This window comes from Amblyraja radiata, chromosome 7 (genome assembly GCF_010909765.2).
Source record: "Amblyraja radiata isolate CabotCenter1 chromosome 7, sAmbRad1.1.pri, whole genome shotgun sequence".
Lineage (NCBI taxonomy): Eukaryota > Metazoa > Chordata > Chondrichthyes > Rajiformes > Rajidae > Amblyraja > Amblyraja radiata.
This window is the reverse complement of record NC_045962.1, coordinates 5,020,484-5,038,505: the sequence shown is the minus strand read 5'-3', so window position 1 is coordinate 5,038,505 and position 18,022 is coordinate 5,020,484. Positions and strand designations below refer to the sequence as shown.

General features: G+C 44.7%; 1 protein-coding gene across 4 annotated transcripts in view; it reads right to left on the bottom strand.

The window, feature by feature from the left end:
* Positions 1-18,022, bottom strand: part of pikfyve (phosphoinositide kinase, FYVE-type zinc finger containing) — a 121,154-nt gene that overhangs the window by 62,354 nt on the left and 40,778 nt on the right. For all 4 annotated transcript variants that reach the window (XM_033023594.1, XM_033023596.1, XM_033023597.1 and 1 more), the window contains exons 8-10: positions 14,099-14,237; positions 13,364-13,521; positions 7,489-7,600 (exon numbers count right to left, since the gene is read on the bottom strand). In XM_033023594.1, the coding sequence (XP_032879485.1) occupies positions 7,489-7,600; positions 13,364-13,521; positions 14,099-14,237 (409 nt within the window). The remainder of the gene's footprint in view (positions 1-7,488; positions 7,601-13,363; positions 13,522-14,098; positions 14,238-18,022) is intronic.

The following is an 18,022-nucleotide window of genomic DNA, read 5'->3' as shown; positions in this document are numbered from 1 at the left end:
CCCATATCTGCTCTCACTTCCATCCTGGCAGCATGTTCCAGGAAAGTGAAAGGAGGGCCCAGAGGCAGTGGCGGTTGCTGAGTTTCCTTTGAGGGGCAAGTCTTGTAGTACTATCCCATCTATCCAAATCTTTCCCAGAATTTATTTTGGAATCTTAATGCCATTTTGAGGGCATCAGCCTCAATGAAACTGCTATACTTGATATGTGTAGGAAATAACTGCAAATGCTGGTTTAAACCTGAAGAAGGGTCTCGACCCAAAACGTCACCCATCCCTTTTCTCCAGAGGCACTTCTGACACGCTGAGTTTCTCCAGCTTTTTGTGTTTATCTTTGAATATACTTGGCACTTAAGGGGTCATTATATGATTGTATCACATTATTGACAAGGCCGCTGTGCTTGGAATCTGGCATGAATGAATCCAGCAACAATTTACCTCATGGCTTTGCATGGAGAGACTGACTGTGAGGGTTAGTATGAGGTGGGTCAGCTGAGATGTCGGCTGGCAGAGAGAATGTGGCCATTGCTGAGGATTGACAGTGTCTGCTTCAAGTGTTCATGGAGCACCCAGATCTTATTTTCACCCTTAGCAACTTGTTCTATGTGTTGGGAGTTAATTCACTCCCCCTTTTTCCTTGTTTGACTGTACAGCTCTTACCAGGCCAGAGATTTCTCTGTGGAAACCACAACAGTGGTCACCGACATAGCCACTAGAAATTGTTCATGTTCGGGAGAGTCGAGCAGCCAAATAAAGTGTAGGGGGAGACAAAAGTTCTCATCACATCCATCAGGCAATGATGAGAGAGAACATAGGTTCTCAGCTGCCTGTGGATAAAGCTGCTAATCTTTATACAGACCACCAAACAGCAGTAGGGAGGTTGGGGATATCATCAAGCAGGAAATTAGGGATGCGTGTAGCAAAGGTACAGCAGTTATCATGGGTGACTTTAATCTACATATAGATTGGGCCAACCAAATTGATAGCAGCACTGAGGTGGATTTCCTGGAATGTATACGGGATGGTTTTTTAAACCAATATGTAGAAGATCCGACTAGAGGGCAAGCCATGTGTAATGAGGAAGGATTAGTTAGCGATCTTGTTGTGCAGAGCCTCTTGGGCAACAGTGACCATAATATGGTGGAATTCTACATCAGGATGGAGAGTGGCACGTTTAATTCAGAGACGAGGGTCCTAGAGGGCAGTGGGCAGGTGCTATAGACCTGCACAGGAAGGTAGACGCTCCCGCCCCCATGAGTCTCGGGCAGATGGGGCTCGTCAGCCTGGGAAGGCGGTCCATCTAGGAGAGGGAAAACTGATTTAAAACCTCCACTGCCTTGCGGCCATATCCAGTCATGGAAAAGACTCCAGGAGTAAACCTCAAGAAAATCTGGAGTCGGAGCCCTTAAGGCAGTTCGTTGTGGTCTACAACCTCGCTCTGGCACCTCCTGCGACGGCGCTGGTGCCAAACTGTAACGGCCCTGCTGTTCCTTTGGACCGATCAGTGACGTGGAGAGGGGGGGACGTGCTGCATGGGCCACAGCCTGTCCTCCATATGGCATCGCCCAGGATTGCATCCGACCACACATCACCTGCAAACCTACACCTACAACCTGGAGAGAACACTCCAGCTTCGCTTATGGCGTTGACACAACACGGGGAGCAACAGTTACTGGTTATAAGTCATCGCTAGATTGGCGTAAAGCGAGGCGCCAGGAGTTGCTCCCGACGGTGGGAGGGATTTTCGGATCTCAGTGGACAGCTACCGCCCACCTCAAGCTGGGCAGTCCCCAGCCAATAAGGTGCTGTCCCGCCAGGGTCTGCTATCCTCACTGGGTGCACGGGGATTAGGAAACATCCGAACAGCAGATCGCAACCACGAATTGTGGTCTTCCTGCCTTCGGCAGTTTGGTGTGGGTAAAATGAATAACGGACAGCGACTGCTTGAGCTGTGCACTGACCATGACCCGTGCCTCGCCAACTCGTACTTCCAGACAAAGCCCCAGCACAAGGTTTCCTGGAGACACCCACGCTCAAAGCATTGGCATCAACTGGATCTGATCCTAGTCAGACGTGCTGCCATCAAGAACGTTCTCCACACGCGCTCCTACCACAGTGCGGACTGCGACACAGACCATTCCTTGGTGTATTGCAAGATCAGCCTGCAGCCAAAGAGGTTTTACCGTACCAAAAAGCAGGGGAACCCCCGCATCGATGTCAGCAAGATTCCCCATCCAGACCTCGTGCAAGTTTGCAGAGGCTTTTGAGAGAGAACTTGGCACCTCATGTGCTGGAGACTCTGCAACAGAGAAGAGGGAAATTCTGTGGGACACCATGCACCGCACAGCCTTGGCTAGCTTTGGGAAGAAGACCTCGAAGACGCACGACTGGTTTGAGGACAAGTCGACCGAGATGACTCCCATCATCGAAGCCAAGCGCACCGCCCTAGTCGAGTACAAGCGGTCAGCTAATAAGAAGAACCTGCAGATCCTCAGGGCTGCCAGGAGCAAGGTTCAGCAGACTGCCAGGCGTTGCGCCAATGACTACTGGACACAGCTTAGTGAGGACATCCAGATGGCCGCCATAACAGGGAACATCAGGGGAATGTACGATGGCATTAAGAAGGCATTAGGACCAGTCCAGAACAAGACAGCCCCCCTCAAATCCTCCACTGGGGAAGTAATCACAGACGAATGCCAGCAGATGGAGAGATGGGTGGAACACTACTCCGACCTCTACTCGAGAGAGAACACTGTGTCCCCCTCAGCCCTTGATGCCATCGAGTGCCTGCCGACCATGGATGAGTTAGACACAGAGCCGACGGTAGAAGAGCTCAGCAAGACCATTGACAGTCTGGCCTCAGGCAAGGCCCCAGGCAGCGATGGGATTCCCCGACCTGATCAAGCGTTGCAAGACTACCTTACTGCTTCCTTTGTATGAAGTCCTCTGCCAGTGCTGGCAAGAAGGAGCTGTACCGCAGGACATGAGGGATCCCACGATCATTACCCTCTACAACAAGGGTGAGAGAAGCGACTGCAACTACAGAGGCATCTCCGTCCTCAACATCGTCGGCAAGGTCTTTGCTCGGGTCATCTTGATCCGTCTGCAGAAGCTGGCAGAACGTGTCTACCCAGAGTCACAGTGCGGTTTCCGAGCTGGAAGGTCAACAGTGGACATGCTCTTCTCCCTTCACCAGCTCCAGGAGAAGTGCAGTGAACAGCGGATGCCCCTGTTTGTTGCTTTCATAGACCTCACCAAGGCGTTCGACCTAATCAGCAGAGATGGCCTATTTAAGGCTCTGCCAAAGATCAGCTGCCCACCAAAACTACAGAGCATGATAGAATCCTTCCACATCAACACGAAGGGGACAGTGCAGTTCAATGGCAGCTTCTCTGAGCCCTTCCACATCTGCAGTGGTGTCAAACAAGGGTGCGTCCTCGCACCCACACACTTTGGGATTTTCTTCTCTCTGCTCCTGAAACATGCCTTCGGCACAGCAACAGAGGGGATCTACCTGCGTACTAGATCAGATGGCAGGCTCTTCAACCTCACCCTCCTCAGAGTAAAGACAAAAGTACATGAAGTTCTCATCGGAGACATGTTGTTTGCCGACGATGCTGCGGTTGTGTCCCACACCCAGCAGGAACTAGTCACTGATGGACCGCTTCTATCGGGCATGCAAGGACTTCGGGCTGACCATTAGCCCGAAGAAGACAAACGTCTTAGGGCAGGATACAGAGGTGCCGCCTGTCATCACCATCGACGACTACAAACTTGATGCAGTCCATCAGTTCACGTACCTCGGCTCCACCATCACTGACAACCTCTCCTTGGACAGAGATTGACAAGAGGATCGGGAAGGCAGTTACAACTCTCGCTCCACTCACAACTCGAGTGTGGACCAACCCAAAGCTGACAGTGAAGACAAAGATAGCAGTCTACAATGCCTGTGTCAACAGCACGCTGCTGTACGGCAGTGAGACATGGACTACATATGCTAAGCAGGAGAGAAGACTCAACACCTTCCACCTGAGAAGCATCCGCCGTATCCTGGGCATATCCTGGCAAGACAGTGAGTCCAACGCCAAGATCCTGTCTCGCGCTGGCCTTCCCAGTATGTACACTCTACTCAGGCAGCGCAGACTGCGGTGGCTGGGTCATGCCCACCGCATAGACGATGGCCGTATTCCAAAAGACATCCTCTATGGAGAGCTGACATTTGGGAGGAGAACCATCGGCCGCCCCCAGCTACATTACAAGGATGTCTGCAAGAGAGATATGAAGGCACTGGACATTGATGTGGAGTCCTGGGAGAGCATTGCAGCTGACCGCACGAGGTGGAGAGGTACCCTGAACCAACATCTCAAAACGGGGGAAGAGAAACTGTTGAACGCAGCGGCAGACAAGCGGGCACGCAGAAAGGAGCGCAGCAACTTCAACAAACCAGAGATCACACACAAATGTGACCTTTGCCACAGAGACTGTCACTCCAGCATTGGTCTCTTCAGCCACAAGCGACGCTGCTCCAGCCGAGGTTTGGAGCAAGCAGCCAACAACTAGGATGCATCACCCATGGTCAGTCATGACTGAGGGGGGCCTACAGGGTCCTGAACTTAAAGAAAGGAGACTTTGAAGGTATGAGATGGGAATTGGCTAGGATAGACTGACAAATCATACTTAAAGGGTTGACGGTGGAGATGCAATGGCAAAGATTTAAAGACCGCATGGATGAACTCGAAAAATTGTTCATCCCTGTCTGACGAAAGGCGGCTCAACTCTGGTTAACGAGGAAGCAGCAAACCGGAGAACTGGGAGAAATTTAGAACTCAACAGAGGAGGACAAAGGGGTTAATTAAGAGGGGGGGAAGAAAAAAATGAAAGAAAGCTTGCGGGGAATATAAAAACTGACTTTAAAGGCTTCTTTAGATATGTAAAAAGGGAAGATTAGTGAAGACAAATATAGGTACCTCACGATCAGAGACAGGTGAATATATAATGGGAAACAAGGAATTGGCAGAACAGTTAAACAAGTACTTTGGTTCGGTCTTCACTAAGACACAAACAATCTCCCAGAAATACTTGGGGACCAAGGATCTTGTGGGAGGGAGGAACTGAAGGGAATTCACATTAGTCAGGAAATGGTGTTGGGTAAACTGTTGGGACTGAAGGCAGATAAATCTCTAGGGCCTGATGGTCTGCATCCCAGAGTATTCAAGGAGGTGGCCCTAGAAATCGTGGATGCATTGGCGATCATTTTCCAATGTTCCCTTGACACTGGATCCGTTCCTATGGACTGGTGGGAAGCCAATGTAACTCTACTTTTTAAGAAGAGGGAGGGAGAAAACGGGAAATTATAGACCAGTTAGCCGTACATTGATAGTGGGGTGAATGCTTGAGTCGATTGTTAAAGATGTTATAGCAGCGCATTTGGAAAGCAGTGACAAAGTCAGCATGGGTTTATGAAGGGGAAATCATACTTGGCTAATCTTCTGGAATTTTTTTAGGATGTAACAAGTAGAATGGATAAGGGAGAGCCAGTGGATGTGGTGTATCTGGACGTTCAAATTAGCCTTTGACAAGGTCCCACACAAGAGTTTGGTGTGCAAAATTAGAGCACATGGTAATGGTGGGTAGGATATTGACATGGATAGAGAGCTGGATGGCAGACAGGAAGCAAAGAGTAGGAATTAACGGTAGACAAAAATGCTAGAGAAATTTAGCGGGTGTCTACCTTAGATTTTCTAGCATCTGCAGTTCCTTCTTAAACAGTAGGAATTAACGGGTCCTTTTCAGAATGGCAGGCAAAGACTAGTGCCGCAACTGGGACCCCAGTTATTTACAATATATATTAACGATGTAGACGAGGGAATTAAACGCGACATCTCCAAGTTTGCGGATGACACAAACCTGGATGGCAGTGTAGGCTGCGAGGAGGATGCTATGAGGCTGCAGGGTGACTTGGATAGGTTGGGTGAGTGGGCAGATGCAGTATAATGTGGATAAATGTGAGGTTATCCACTTTGGTGGCAAGAACAGGAAAGCGGATTATTATCTGAATGGTGTCAGATTAGGAAAAGGGGAAGTGGAATGAGAACTGGGTGTGCTTGTACATCAGTCACTGAAAGTAAACATGCAGGTACATACTTGGCTAATCTTCTGGAATTTTTTGCGAGAGGATTTGAGTTTAGAGGCAAGGAGGTCCTACTGCAGTTGTACAGAGCCCTGGTGAGACCGCACCTGGAGTATTGTGCGCAATTTTGGTCTCCTAATTTGAGGAAGGACATTATTGCTATTGAGGGAGTACAGCGTAGGATCACCAAGTTAATTCCTGGGATAGCAGGACTGACATATGATGAAAGAATGGGTCACCTGGGCTTGTATTCACTGGAATTTAGAAGGATGAGAGGCTATCTTATAGAAACATATAACATTCTTAAGGGATTGGACAGGTAGATGCAGGAAAAATGTTCCTGATGTTGGGGGAGTCCAGAACCAGGGGTCACAGTTTAAGAATAAGGGGTAGGCCATTTAGGACTGAGATGAGGACATTTTATTTCACCCAGAGAATCTGTGGAATTTTCTGCCACAGAAGGCAGTGGAGGTCAATTCACTGGCTGTTTTCAAGAGAGTTAGATTTAGCTCTTTGGGCTAAAGGAATCAAAGGATATGGGGAAAAAGCATGAACGGGGTACTGATTTTAGATGATCAGCCATGATCATTATTGAATGGCAGTGCTGGCTCGAAGGGCCAGATGGCATACTCCTGCACCTATTTTTCTACGTTTCTATGCAATGGCCTACATTCATTCTGACGGCTGAGGTGCAGCCTTTAACCCCATATCCGAGTGCTGAGGCTGAACAAGTGCCACGCCACACCAACTCTTATTGTCAGACTCTTTGCACCAAGTTATGGAGCAATTCATTGATGGGACAACACCAGCAGAGGGCAGTGATCAGTACCAGATTCCCAATATTCAGCATATGTTCCAGGTGCATGTGTGCTTTAGAGCATAGGCAAATGTATGCTTGGACTAGAGCACCAGCAGTGCAATAACAAATTAATACTATGCAGAGTAGCACTTAGCAGTGTATAGACATCACAAGCTGGGTAGAGTTGCTCATGCTCCAAGAGGTAGTGACTCGTTTGAGGAAAAATTATCTGCCTTTGAAATGGAAAAGAGTGAAGGAAAAGAAAATAACCCCTGGCCAGTAGATATCTGACAACAAAACCAAATTTATCTCCCTGTTAAGTAGTGTTTACTTATGTTTTGCCATTCATGATGCGTTTATATCAATTAATTCATTTTAATTGTCTCTTCGGTACATTGAGATGGGGCGTTTAAATACAGTAAGAGAAATAGAAAAATATTGAAAATGTTCAAGTTAGATTGTATGATATTTCGTTGAGAATTTAGATGGCTTACCCCATATAACCAAAATGACTGCTTTGTGTTAACACAAACAAGCAATTTTGAGTGCTTTATTCACCTACTTGTAAAGGCTTGTACAAGGCATATTCATCTCTGAAAAGTTGATCATGATGAGTTACACAGTCAAGCCATCGTCCATCCAATAATGCCTGACAAATGGCAATAGCCTGGGCTCTGACAAAGAAAGGATGTTGAATAAAGTATCTACTATCATAATATTCAAATGATGGAATAACAGTGGAAAACAAAACTAAATTAAGATGCAGAATAATACAAATTTGTACTTTGCTTTTCAACTTCCTGTAAGCGAGATTAACTTCTTAGATAAGATTGTAGTTACAAATCTAATCCCCGAGGCATCAGATACTATATATAGGACAAACTCTGATGGTCATATGCAAAATATATTATGAAATATGAATGTCAAGATTTGAAGCATTTGTATTCCCTCATTTTCACAATAAACACAGCGTTACATAATGTGGAAGTTGATTTGGGTTTTTTTGGCAGGCGCCCGGGAGGGTACACCGAGAGCAGTTCCTATTGGGCAAGTCCACATCTGACATGCGGGTGTCGTTGAAGGGCCAGTTGATTAAAGTTCTGAATTTCTGGTAAGGAGGAGGAACCAGAATGACAAAGTAAGGGAACCTTAGATGACCAAGAGGTTGTAAATTTGGTCAAAAAGTAAAAGGAAGCACATGTAACATTTAAGAGGATGAAATCAGACAGGGACTTTGATGAATATGAAAAAATGTGGAAAGAACAAGAATGGGCCATTAGAAGGGCCAAAAGCAGCCACAATTAAAGAAAATCCCAAAGCTTTTTTTAATCTACATTAAAAACAAGAGGGTAACCAAGGAGAAGGTAGAACTGTTCTGGGAAAAAGGAGGGAAATTGTGTTTGGAGTCTGGGGACTTAGGCAAGATACTAAATGAGCAGTAGCCTCTGTTTTCACCAAGAAGGAGGATTGTGAGCTCAGTATGGAGAATACTAATACACAAGGGCAGTTTGAGATGAAGGAGGTGGTGTTGGGCTCTTGAAGAGCATTAAGGTGTATAATGCACCTGCTGGGATGTATCCCAGGCAGTTGAGAGGGGCAAGAGAGGAGATTGTAGGAGCCTGACTAAGACCTTTGTGTCTTGTCCAGCCGCAGGCAAGGTCTCAGATGGCTGAAGAGTAGCTAATGTTGTTCCTTTATTAAGGGAAGTATAGAGAATTTTAGGCTGGTGAGCCTCACATTGTTAGGGAAGCTAATAGTATTCTTCAGGATAGGATTTTCACCCTTTTGGAAAAGAATGGGTTAATTCGGGATAGTCATTACTTTATTTTGACAGGTCTTGTTTTACTAACCTGATTACGTTTTTTGAGGGGGTGACATAGGTAATCAATGAGGGTTGGGCCGTGGATGTGTCTACATGGATTTTAATAAGGCATTTGGTAAAGTCCATCCATGGTAAATTGTTCCAGAAGATTAAGATTCTTGAAATTAACAGCAACTTGGTCATATGGATTCAGAACTGGTTGACTGGTAGAAGACATAGTTGTAGTGGAAGGATAATATTCAGACTGGAGGTCTGTAACCAGTGGAGTTTTGCAGGGATCAGTGCTGGGGCCACTGCTGTTGGTGATATATATACTTAGACATAGACGTAGATGGTTTGCAGTAAGTTTGCAGATGACACCAAGATTGCCAGGGTAGTGGACTGCGTGGAAAGTTGCAAAGCATACAGCAGCGTATAGATCAACTACAGAAATGGTCGGAAAAATGACAGATAGAGTTTAATCTGAGCAAGTGTGAGGTATTGCACTTTAGGAGGTCAAATGCAAGAGGAAAATATACAATTGATTGCATGACCCTTAATTAATGTACAGAGGGATCTTAGGGTCCAAGTCCATAACTCCCTAACAGTGGCAACACAAGTGGTAAGGAAGGCCTAATGATATGCTTGCTTTCATGGGTCGAGGTATGAGTATAAGAGTCAGGAAGTCATGATGCAGTTTTATAGGACTTTGGTTGCGTCGCATTTGCAGTGTTGTGTGCAGTTTTGGTTTCTCCATTAAAGGAAGGATGTAGAGGCTTTGAAAAGGGTGCAGAGGAGGTTTACAAGAATGATGCCTGGAGTAGGGGGGCATTAGGTACAAGGAAACATCGGTCAGACTTGGATTGTTTTCTCTGAAAAGACAGAGATGGAGGGGAGACCCGACAAAGTACATAAAATTATGAGAGGCATGAGCTGTAGACTGCCAGAACCTTTTTCCAGGATTGAAAAATCAAACACTAGACAGCATAGCTTTAAGGTGATAGAGGCAAAGATTAAAGGAGATGTACTAGGCAGCTCTATTTATTTTTTTACATAGAGGGTGGCGAGTACTTGGAACGCGCTGCCAGGGGGCATTCGTTGAAGCAGATTTGATAGTGGCATTTAAGAGACTTTAGGATAGGCCTATGGATATGCAGAGAATGGAGGAATATGGGTTATGTGCAGGTAGATAATTGACAGTCTGGGTGTCATATTTGGCACAGACATTGTGGACCGAAGGTCTGTACTTGTGCTGTACTGTTCGATGTTAAATTGAACCAAAGTACTTCTTGGAAAATCAAATTTCCATTGGTGAATTTTATTTTAAAATTAGCTGAGAGGGTATAAGGAATTACAAAGAGGAGAAAGCAGAAATAAACTTTTACATAATATTTTCAGAAAAGGAATCATGTCGTGGAAACCTTTGAAAATTAACGATAGGACATAGAGCCAAATTTTACAGAGAGTTATCTTTCATTCAATTTTCTTTGACAGTAATATTCGGAGAAAAAAATGTGATCATTCATTCTCTTTAATTAAGAGAAGAAGTCAAAATTCAAGTTTTGTATGAGACCAAAAGCAGTATGTGATTGCTATTTAAAGGAAATAGACAACAGGAGCAAATAGAAAATAAAATGGACAAGTAATTATTTGTAAAATACAAAATGCAGAATAGGAGTTTGGAGGACAGAAAAGAACCTTAAGAGCAATGAGCGAATTACAGTGCATTCAGAAAGTATTCAGACCCCTTCACTTCTTCCACATTTTGTTATGTTACAGCCTTATTCTAAAATGGATTAAATTCATTTTTTTTAATCATCAATCTACACACAATACCTCATAATAAAAAAGCGAAAACAGGAGTTTAGAAATGTTCACAAAGTAATTAAAAAGAAATGACTGAAATATCACATTTACATAAGTATCAGACCCTTTGCTATGACACTCAAAATTGAGCATCGGTGCATTGTTTCCACTGATTATCCTTGAGATGTTTCTACAACTTGATTGGAGTCCACCAGTGGTAAATTAAATTGATTGTACATGACTTAGAAAGCCACACACCTGTCTATAAACGGTCCCGTAGTTGACAGTGCATGTCAGAGCAAAGACCAAGTCATGAAGACAAAGGAATTGTCCGTAGACCTCTGAGACAGGATTGTATCGAGACACAGATCTGGGGAAGGGTATAAAACAGTTTCTGCAGCTTTGCAGGTCCCGAAGAGCACAGTGGCCTCCGTCATTCTTAAATGGAAGAACTATGAAACCACCAGAACTCTTCATGGAGCTGGCCGCCTGGCCAAACTGAGCAATCGGGGAAGAAGGGCCTTGGTCAGAGAGGTGACCAAGAACCCAATGGTCACTCTGACAGAGCTCCAGAGTTCCTCTGTGCAGATGTGAGAAACTTCCAGTAGGACAACTATAGCTGCAGCACTCCACCAATCAGGCCTTTATGGTAGAGTGGCCAGACGGAAGCCACTCCTCAGTAAAAGGCACATATCAGCCCGCTTGGTGCTTACCAAAAGGCACCTAAACAAGATTTTCTGGTCTGATGAAACCAAGGCTGAACTCTTTGGCCTGAATACCAAGCGTCACGTCTGGAGGAAACCAGGCACCGCTCATCACCTGGCCAATACCATTCATACGGTGAAGCATGGTGGTGGCAGCATCATGCTGTGAGAATGTTTTTCAATGGCAGGAACTGGGAGACTAGTCAGGAACGAGGGAAAGATGAACAGAGCAAAGTACAGACAGATCCTTGATGAAAACCTGCTCCAGAGCGTTCTGGACCTCAGACTGGGGAAGAGGTTCACTTTCCAACAGGACAACGACCCTAAGCACACAACCAATATAACGCAGGAGTGGCTTCGTGACAAGTCTGTGAGTGTCCTTGAGTGGCCCAGCCAGACCCCGGACTTGAACCCGATTGAATATCTCTGGAGGGACCTGAAAATAGCTGTGCATCGACGCTCCCCATCCAACCTGACAGAGCTTGAGAGGATCTGCAGAGAAGAATGGGAGAAATTACCCAAATGCAGGTGTGCCAAGCTTGTAGCGTCATACCCAAGAAGACTTGAGGATGTAATCGCTGCCAAAGGTGCCTCAACAAAGTACTGAGTAAAGGGTCTGAATACTTATGTACATGTGATATTTCAGTTATTTATTTTTAATTACTTTGCAAACATTTTTAAACACCAGTTTTTGCTTTTTTATTATGGGGTATTGTGTGTAGATTGATGATAAAAAACAGAATTTAATCCATTTTAGAATAAGGCTGTAACATAACAAAATGTGGAAAAGGTGAAGGGGTATGAATACTTTCTGAATGCAACGTATACCGAGTATCATACACTCAGTGGAAAGACCTGGACATAAATTGGGCAAACTACATTACGGAAGCGGTGCCACTCTGGTGTAGCAAGTCAGGAGCTGTGAGACAGCACTGTAGCAATATGTAACTACTCCATTAAATTGCTCCTGAATGAATGAACTAGGCCAGGTCTCTATGTCAAACTGCTAATTATATTTTTATTTTCAAGAGGAATCTGGGACTGTGGATTTCTCTCCAATTAACCAGTATTGCCCCACCAATGTTGATCACCCTCCTGAACTGCTCCATTGTTTTGAAATTTGATCAGAATATTTTTTTCATTTCTATTTTAGATTTCCAGAATTCACAATAACGTGTTTTTAATATTGGCATCAAGGCACGTCTAATACATTTATTTTATTTATGGGCGCCTTTCAAGAGCCTCAAGGACACCTTACAAAAATTGAGCATGTATAGGAAAAACATGTAAGGGGAATTAAATAAATAGTAGAGACATGACTAGTACACAAAGTAAAGACAGAATTCAATACAAAACACAGCATGAGGCAATTAATGCACAGATGAAAAGGGACGGGGACGTGGGGCTAAGGATAGGCAGAGGTGAAGAGATGGGTCTTGAGGCGGGACTGGAAGATGGGGAGGGACACGGAATTGCGGATCAGTTGGGGGAGGGAGTTCCAGAGCCTGGGAGCTGCCCTGGAGAAGGCTCTGTCCCCAAAACTGCGGAGGTTGGACTTGTGGATGGAGAGGAGACCGGCTGATGTGGATCTGAGGGACCGTGAGGGTTGGTAGGGGGAGAGGAGGTCAGTGAGATATGTGGGGGCCAGATGGTGGAGGGCTTTGTAGGTGAGGACCAGGATTTTGTAGGTGATCCGGTGGGAGATGGGAAGCCAGTGAAGTTTTTTGAGGACTGGAGTGATGTGATGCCAGGATTTGGTGTGGGTGATGAGTCGGGCGGCTGCGTTCTGGACCAGTTGGAGTCGGTTGATGTAGGTGGAGCTGATGCCAAGGAGAAGTGAGTTGCAATAGTCCAGTCGGGAGGAGATGAAGGCATGGATGAGTCTTTCAGCAGCAGGCGGTGTGAGAGAGGGTCTGAGTTTGGCGATGTTGCGGAGATGAAAGAAGGAGGTTTTAATGACATGGCGGATGTGAGGCTCAAGGGAGAGGGTGGAATCAAAGATCACGCCAAGGTTGCGGGCCTGGGGAGATGGGGAGACAGTGGTGCCGTCGATGGTGAGAGTGGGGTTATTGATTTTGCTGAGTCTGATCCATTTTGTTCCCCTCACTACCAGTTATACAAGTTACCGTGTAGTTATATGTCCATTTCTAATCAACCAGTTCACCAGTTCCTTTCCCACTATGCAATTAGGATATGTTCGCAACCAGTATCGATGATCTTGGAACTCCATGCCAGTGCTGTGATGGCAGATTTTCTTCCACAAATCTTTAAGTTGGACAGAATCCTAAAAAGAAAAAAACAATCTATAATTTCTAATTGTTGTTACATTAAAAGCAATCCTCGCATCTAAATGTCATTATGTATGATTTATCACTGTATTCCAACGTACAATCAAATACAACCTCAGCACTGCAAATTCTTAAGACTGTGGAAAACAAATACAACTGTAAATGCTGGAATCTGAAAGAAAAATAGAAGATGCTGGAAGGACTTGTACAGACAAGCAGCATCTGTGGAAACAAAAACTAGCTAATGTTTCAGGTCGAAATCCTTCCTCAGACTAAATATTAACTGGTTTCTCTTTTCACAGATCCTGTTTGACTGGCTGAAATCTTCCAGCATTTCTTATTTTTGCTTTAAGTGCCCGATTATAACCCGTATTTTGAGAAATGTACAATGTTAATGATTACTGCAGAACAATACATAATTGCACATATTGAGCACTAAAACAAGAGAAAATAATTAAACATGACATTGAACAACAGGAAAAAAATGCTTTTCCTCATTCAGTTGGCATTACACTACAGAAAGACATGATCTCTCTCGTAAAGATAAAGCTGAAAACTAAGTTAAACGAGTACCAGAAGTATTTTCCTTTCTTCTTCATTAGGATCGGTTTTGATGTATGCCCGGGAAGCTTGAGGACTAATAGAGGTGTCGTAGGAGGGAATCATGGGCGAAGCAGATCGATCCAGAGAAAGATTGGTAATACTTGCAGATCTGTCATGAAAAGAAAAAGAAAATAACAACAAAAAAGCAGTAATTTTTGTAACATCTACTGACACCTCATTCAAGTTACCATTCTCCACAAGATCATAAACAAAACACTGCTGGACTTCATTATCCCTAGTCAAGCATATGCCCTGCATCCATCATCATTCACTTGTAAAATTAATTTTCATTCAGGGCTCGAAATTAACAGTTGCCCGGGTGCCAATGACCACCCAAAGTGCCGCCGGGCAACCTAAACGCCGAGCTATTTTGCCCGGCTTGGCACTGCAGACACTGGTTTATACCGAAGATAGACACAATAAATTGGTGTAATTCAGCGGGTCAGGCAGCATCCCTGGAGAAAAGGAACGTGACGTTTCGTGTCGGCCACGGCTGTATTGCGGGGCAAAGATATTAGGTGCGTGGTGACGAAGGGTCGGAGCGAATGACGGGCCTCGAACAGCGGCAGCAGCGGCCGCGACAGCGGCTCCAATCCCTCCTCCTCCCGCCCTGATAGCGGCCACTGCCTGCCACTCTGCCAACGACGCTTTCAAAACAAACCATTTCGCACGTCGAGGCCGGGAGAAGGGAGAGAGGGCAAGGCCTCCTTCAGCCGTCTGAAGCAGCTGCACCACAGATCCTATAGGATCTTTGAGCTGCACGGCTCGGCCCCGCACCTTGCTGTTGGCAGGCGGAGGAGGGGAGGCGGTGGCGAGGAGGTCCTAACCGCCTCCCCCTTTGGCGGCGGCACTTGGCGGTGGACAGGGACGGCCAAGGCAGCGGGGCGATGTTGTCCAAGGCTGACCTTCCTTCCTCCCCACCTCCCCTCTATCTCTCTCTCGTACGCCCCCCTCCACCCCCCCCCCCCCCCCCCCCCTTATGCTAAGACCTCTCCTCTCCACCCCGCACTGATCCCCATTCCCGGCTCTATTCAGTCCTCACTGACATCCCCTGTGCTCCCCTCCCAATCTACCCCCCCCCCCATCTATTCATCCTGCGCTGATCTCCTGCCACTCCCTATCCATCCTACACCGGTCCCCCAATTCATCCTGTACTTACCCCCTTTCCCATCCATCCTGCACTTCTCCTCCATTCATCCTGCACTGATCCCCCCATTCATCCTGTGCTGATTCCCCCCCCCCCCCCCCCCCATCTATCCTGTACTGATCCCCCATTCAAGAAGAATGGGGGGGAACAGTCTGAAGATGGCTCGACCTGAAACGTTGCCCGTTTCCTTCGCTCCATAGATGCTGCTTCACCCGCTGAGTTTCTCCAGCACTTTTGTCTACCCCCATTCATCCTGTGCTGATCCCCCCCCCCCCCATCCATCCCGTACTGATCCCCCCATTCAACACCACTAACATCCCCCGTGCTCTCCCCTCACATTTACATACTCCAACCAACACGTACTAATTCACCTGCCTCAATCCAATCCATCCTTCTCTTTTAACGTTAATTCTGAAGTAGGAATGATGGAAACAGCGTTTATCAATATTTTTTTTTTAATCTGGTGCGTACAAACTGGGTATCTTCATTGCTGTTCACAACACGTACATTTAATCTGAATGTCCGGTAATGTGGCGTTTTGACACCTTTAAACATATTACCAAAAGAACATTTGCTGCAGTTACGTCCTTTGGCCATCTCTTGTCAGTTAGTGTAATGTTTAACCTGTCAGATGGGTATAGTCGGTTTTAACAGCTATTATCATAAAATACCTTTAGAAATTTCCTTGCAACCTGTATATTTTGTTATTGATAAATTATGTGGGAAGCAAGAGTTTCTGTACCAATCGCAATAACGACCCATGCTATGGCCATGTCAGTAATTTTCAGTTCTTCACAGAAAACATGCTTGCATCAATTTATAGTGTGCATGGTTAAGCATATATGTTACTATGGTCCAGGATTTATTGACATAGGTTGATCATACGCTGAATAATCCAACCACATTTTTGTTTGGAAGTGGAAAGAACTAACAGAAATTGCATTAATTGCAATGTCTAAAAAGAGTTGAGATACTGTATTATAATTTTGCTGCCTGTCATTGTGGTATATATCATGGCTTGATTGGTGAATATGTTTCGTTTGTGACTTTATTTGAAGCAGAAGTAATATGTGAATGCTTCATTGAGCATAATTCCGACTGGTAACTACGCACTTCGTCCGAGCACATTATCGCACGCGTCATGCAAACCGTCTTAAATGACCACCTAAAGTGTAATTTGGCAACCTAAAAAGCTGCCAAGGTTGCCCGGCAGGCAACAGGGAAAAAAAGTTAAGTGAGAGCCCTGTCATTAACTAGCAACCTGACAATTAAAGAGCACTGGAGACAAAAGATTGCAGATGCTGGAAATATGAACAAAAGGCAAAGTGCTAGAGGAACTCAGGAGGTCAGAAAACATCTGTGGAGGGAATAGACTTTTGAATCATTCTGAAGAAGGGTCCCGACCCCAATTGTTGTCGGCTCATGCACTCCACAGATGATGCCAGACCTGCTGTGTTCCTCCAGCACTTTGTTTTTTAAATTAAAGTATTCATTTTTCCTGACTACTTTAACTCTGTATGCAAGAATACAAAAATATTTCACTAGCTATATTTTAGTTCTTATTTAGGAAAACAAGGGCATGGGTCTACTCATGCGGGCAGAGATACAACATTTAAGTTAACATAAAAGATAGACGCAAAATGCTGAGTAACTCAGTGGGTCAGGCAGCATCTCTTGGCGAAAGCCGCTGATACATAAAATGAAATTTATGCTGAAGGTAAAAAAAACAATAACTTAAGGTGAAGACAATGAATAACTGCATTTCCATTTCCATTTGGATTACATAAATTTAATCAGTATCTTATTATTCACCCATTCAACTGATAAAAATCAACTTAAAACACAAGCAGCAATGCCTCAGAAGTACAACGTGCTATGCATAAGATAGACACGAAAAGCTGGAGGAACTCAATGGGTCAGGAGTTCTCTGGAGAAAAGGAATAAATGACTTACACACATCTCTGGAGAAAAGGAATAGGTGACTTACACACTTGTATGTGTACTTTTTAACAATACTGGAGAGTTTTTGACAAAATAGATTAGTATTCACTTTTTTACACCAATACACTGTTCTTAACAAATATCTACCCATCATGTGAAACATTATAAATAGCAGATATAACTTAGACAAGTTCAAGACCGAAAGTCAAAAACTTTTTTCATAAGACAAATTTTCATCGTTTTCCCACCATTTTGGACACCAACAGTGTGACATTAAAAACTCTGCCGCATTGAGTTATGAATATTTAATTCATTAATAAACTTCATATGGCCCTTCATACATATACGTGTTGATAATGTCTAGGGAAATATCTTCATCTATACTAGGAGAAAAATACAGTAACATAAAGTTAAAACAGTACAGATCCCGTAACGGTCATTGTGCTTGGTGTTCATTGTCACAACGACTGTTATCGGGGTCGGTACGTCCGTAAGTTAAATCACGGAGGTTCCAAACCTCTAATGCTTTTCAAACACCCAACGAGGTATCCTATGGTAGTAACGATCTATGGCTGAGTTAATTATTTTTTCTTATTTTGCAATTTAATATATAAAAAAACATCATGGTGTCAAAAACGCAACGACCATTTACAATATATTTTCCAACTTTTTTAATTCAATTTAAAAAAAAATTCTGGACATAAACCTGTTATCAAAACTAAGAAACTGAGCCAAACTTCAATTTGGCAACACACTGTCTCTTGTTTACCTGTCGTATGGACCAAGTCGCTAACTTCATTCCTTCG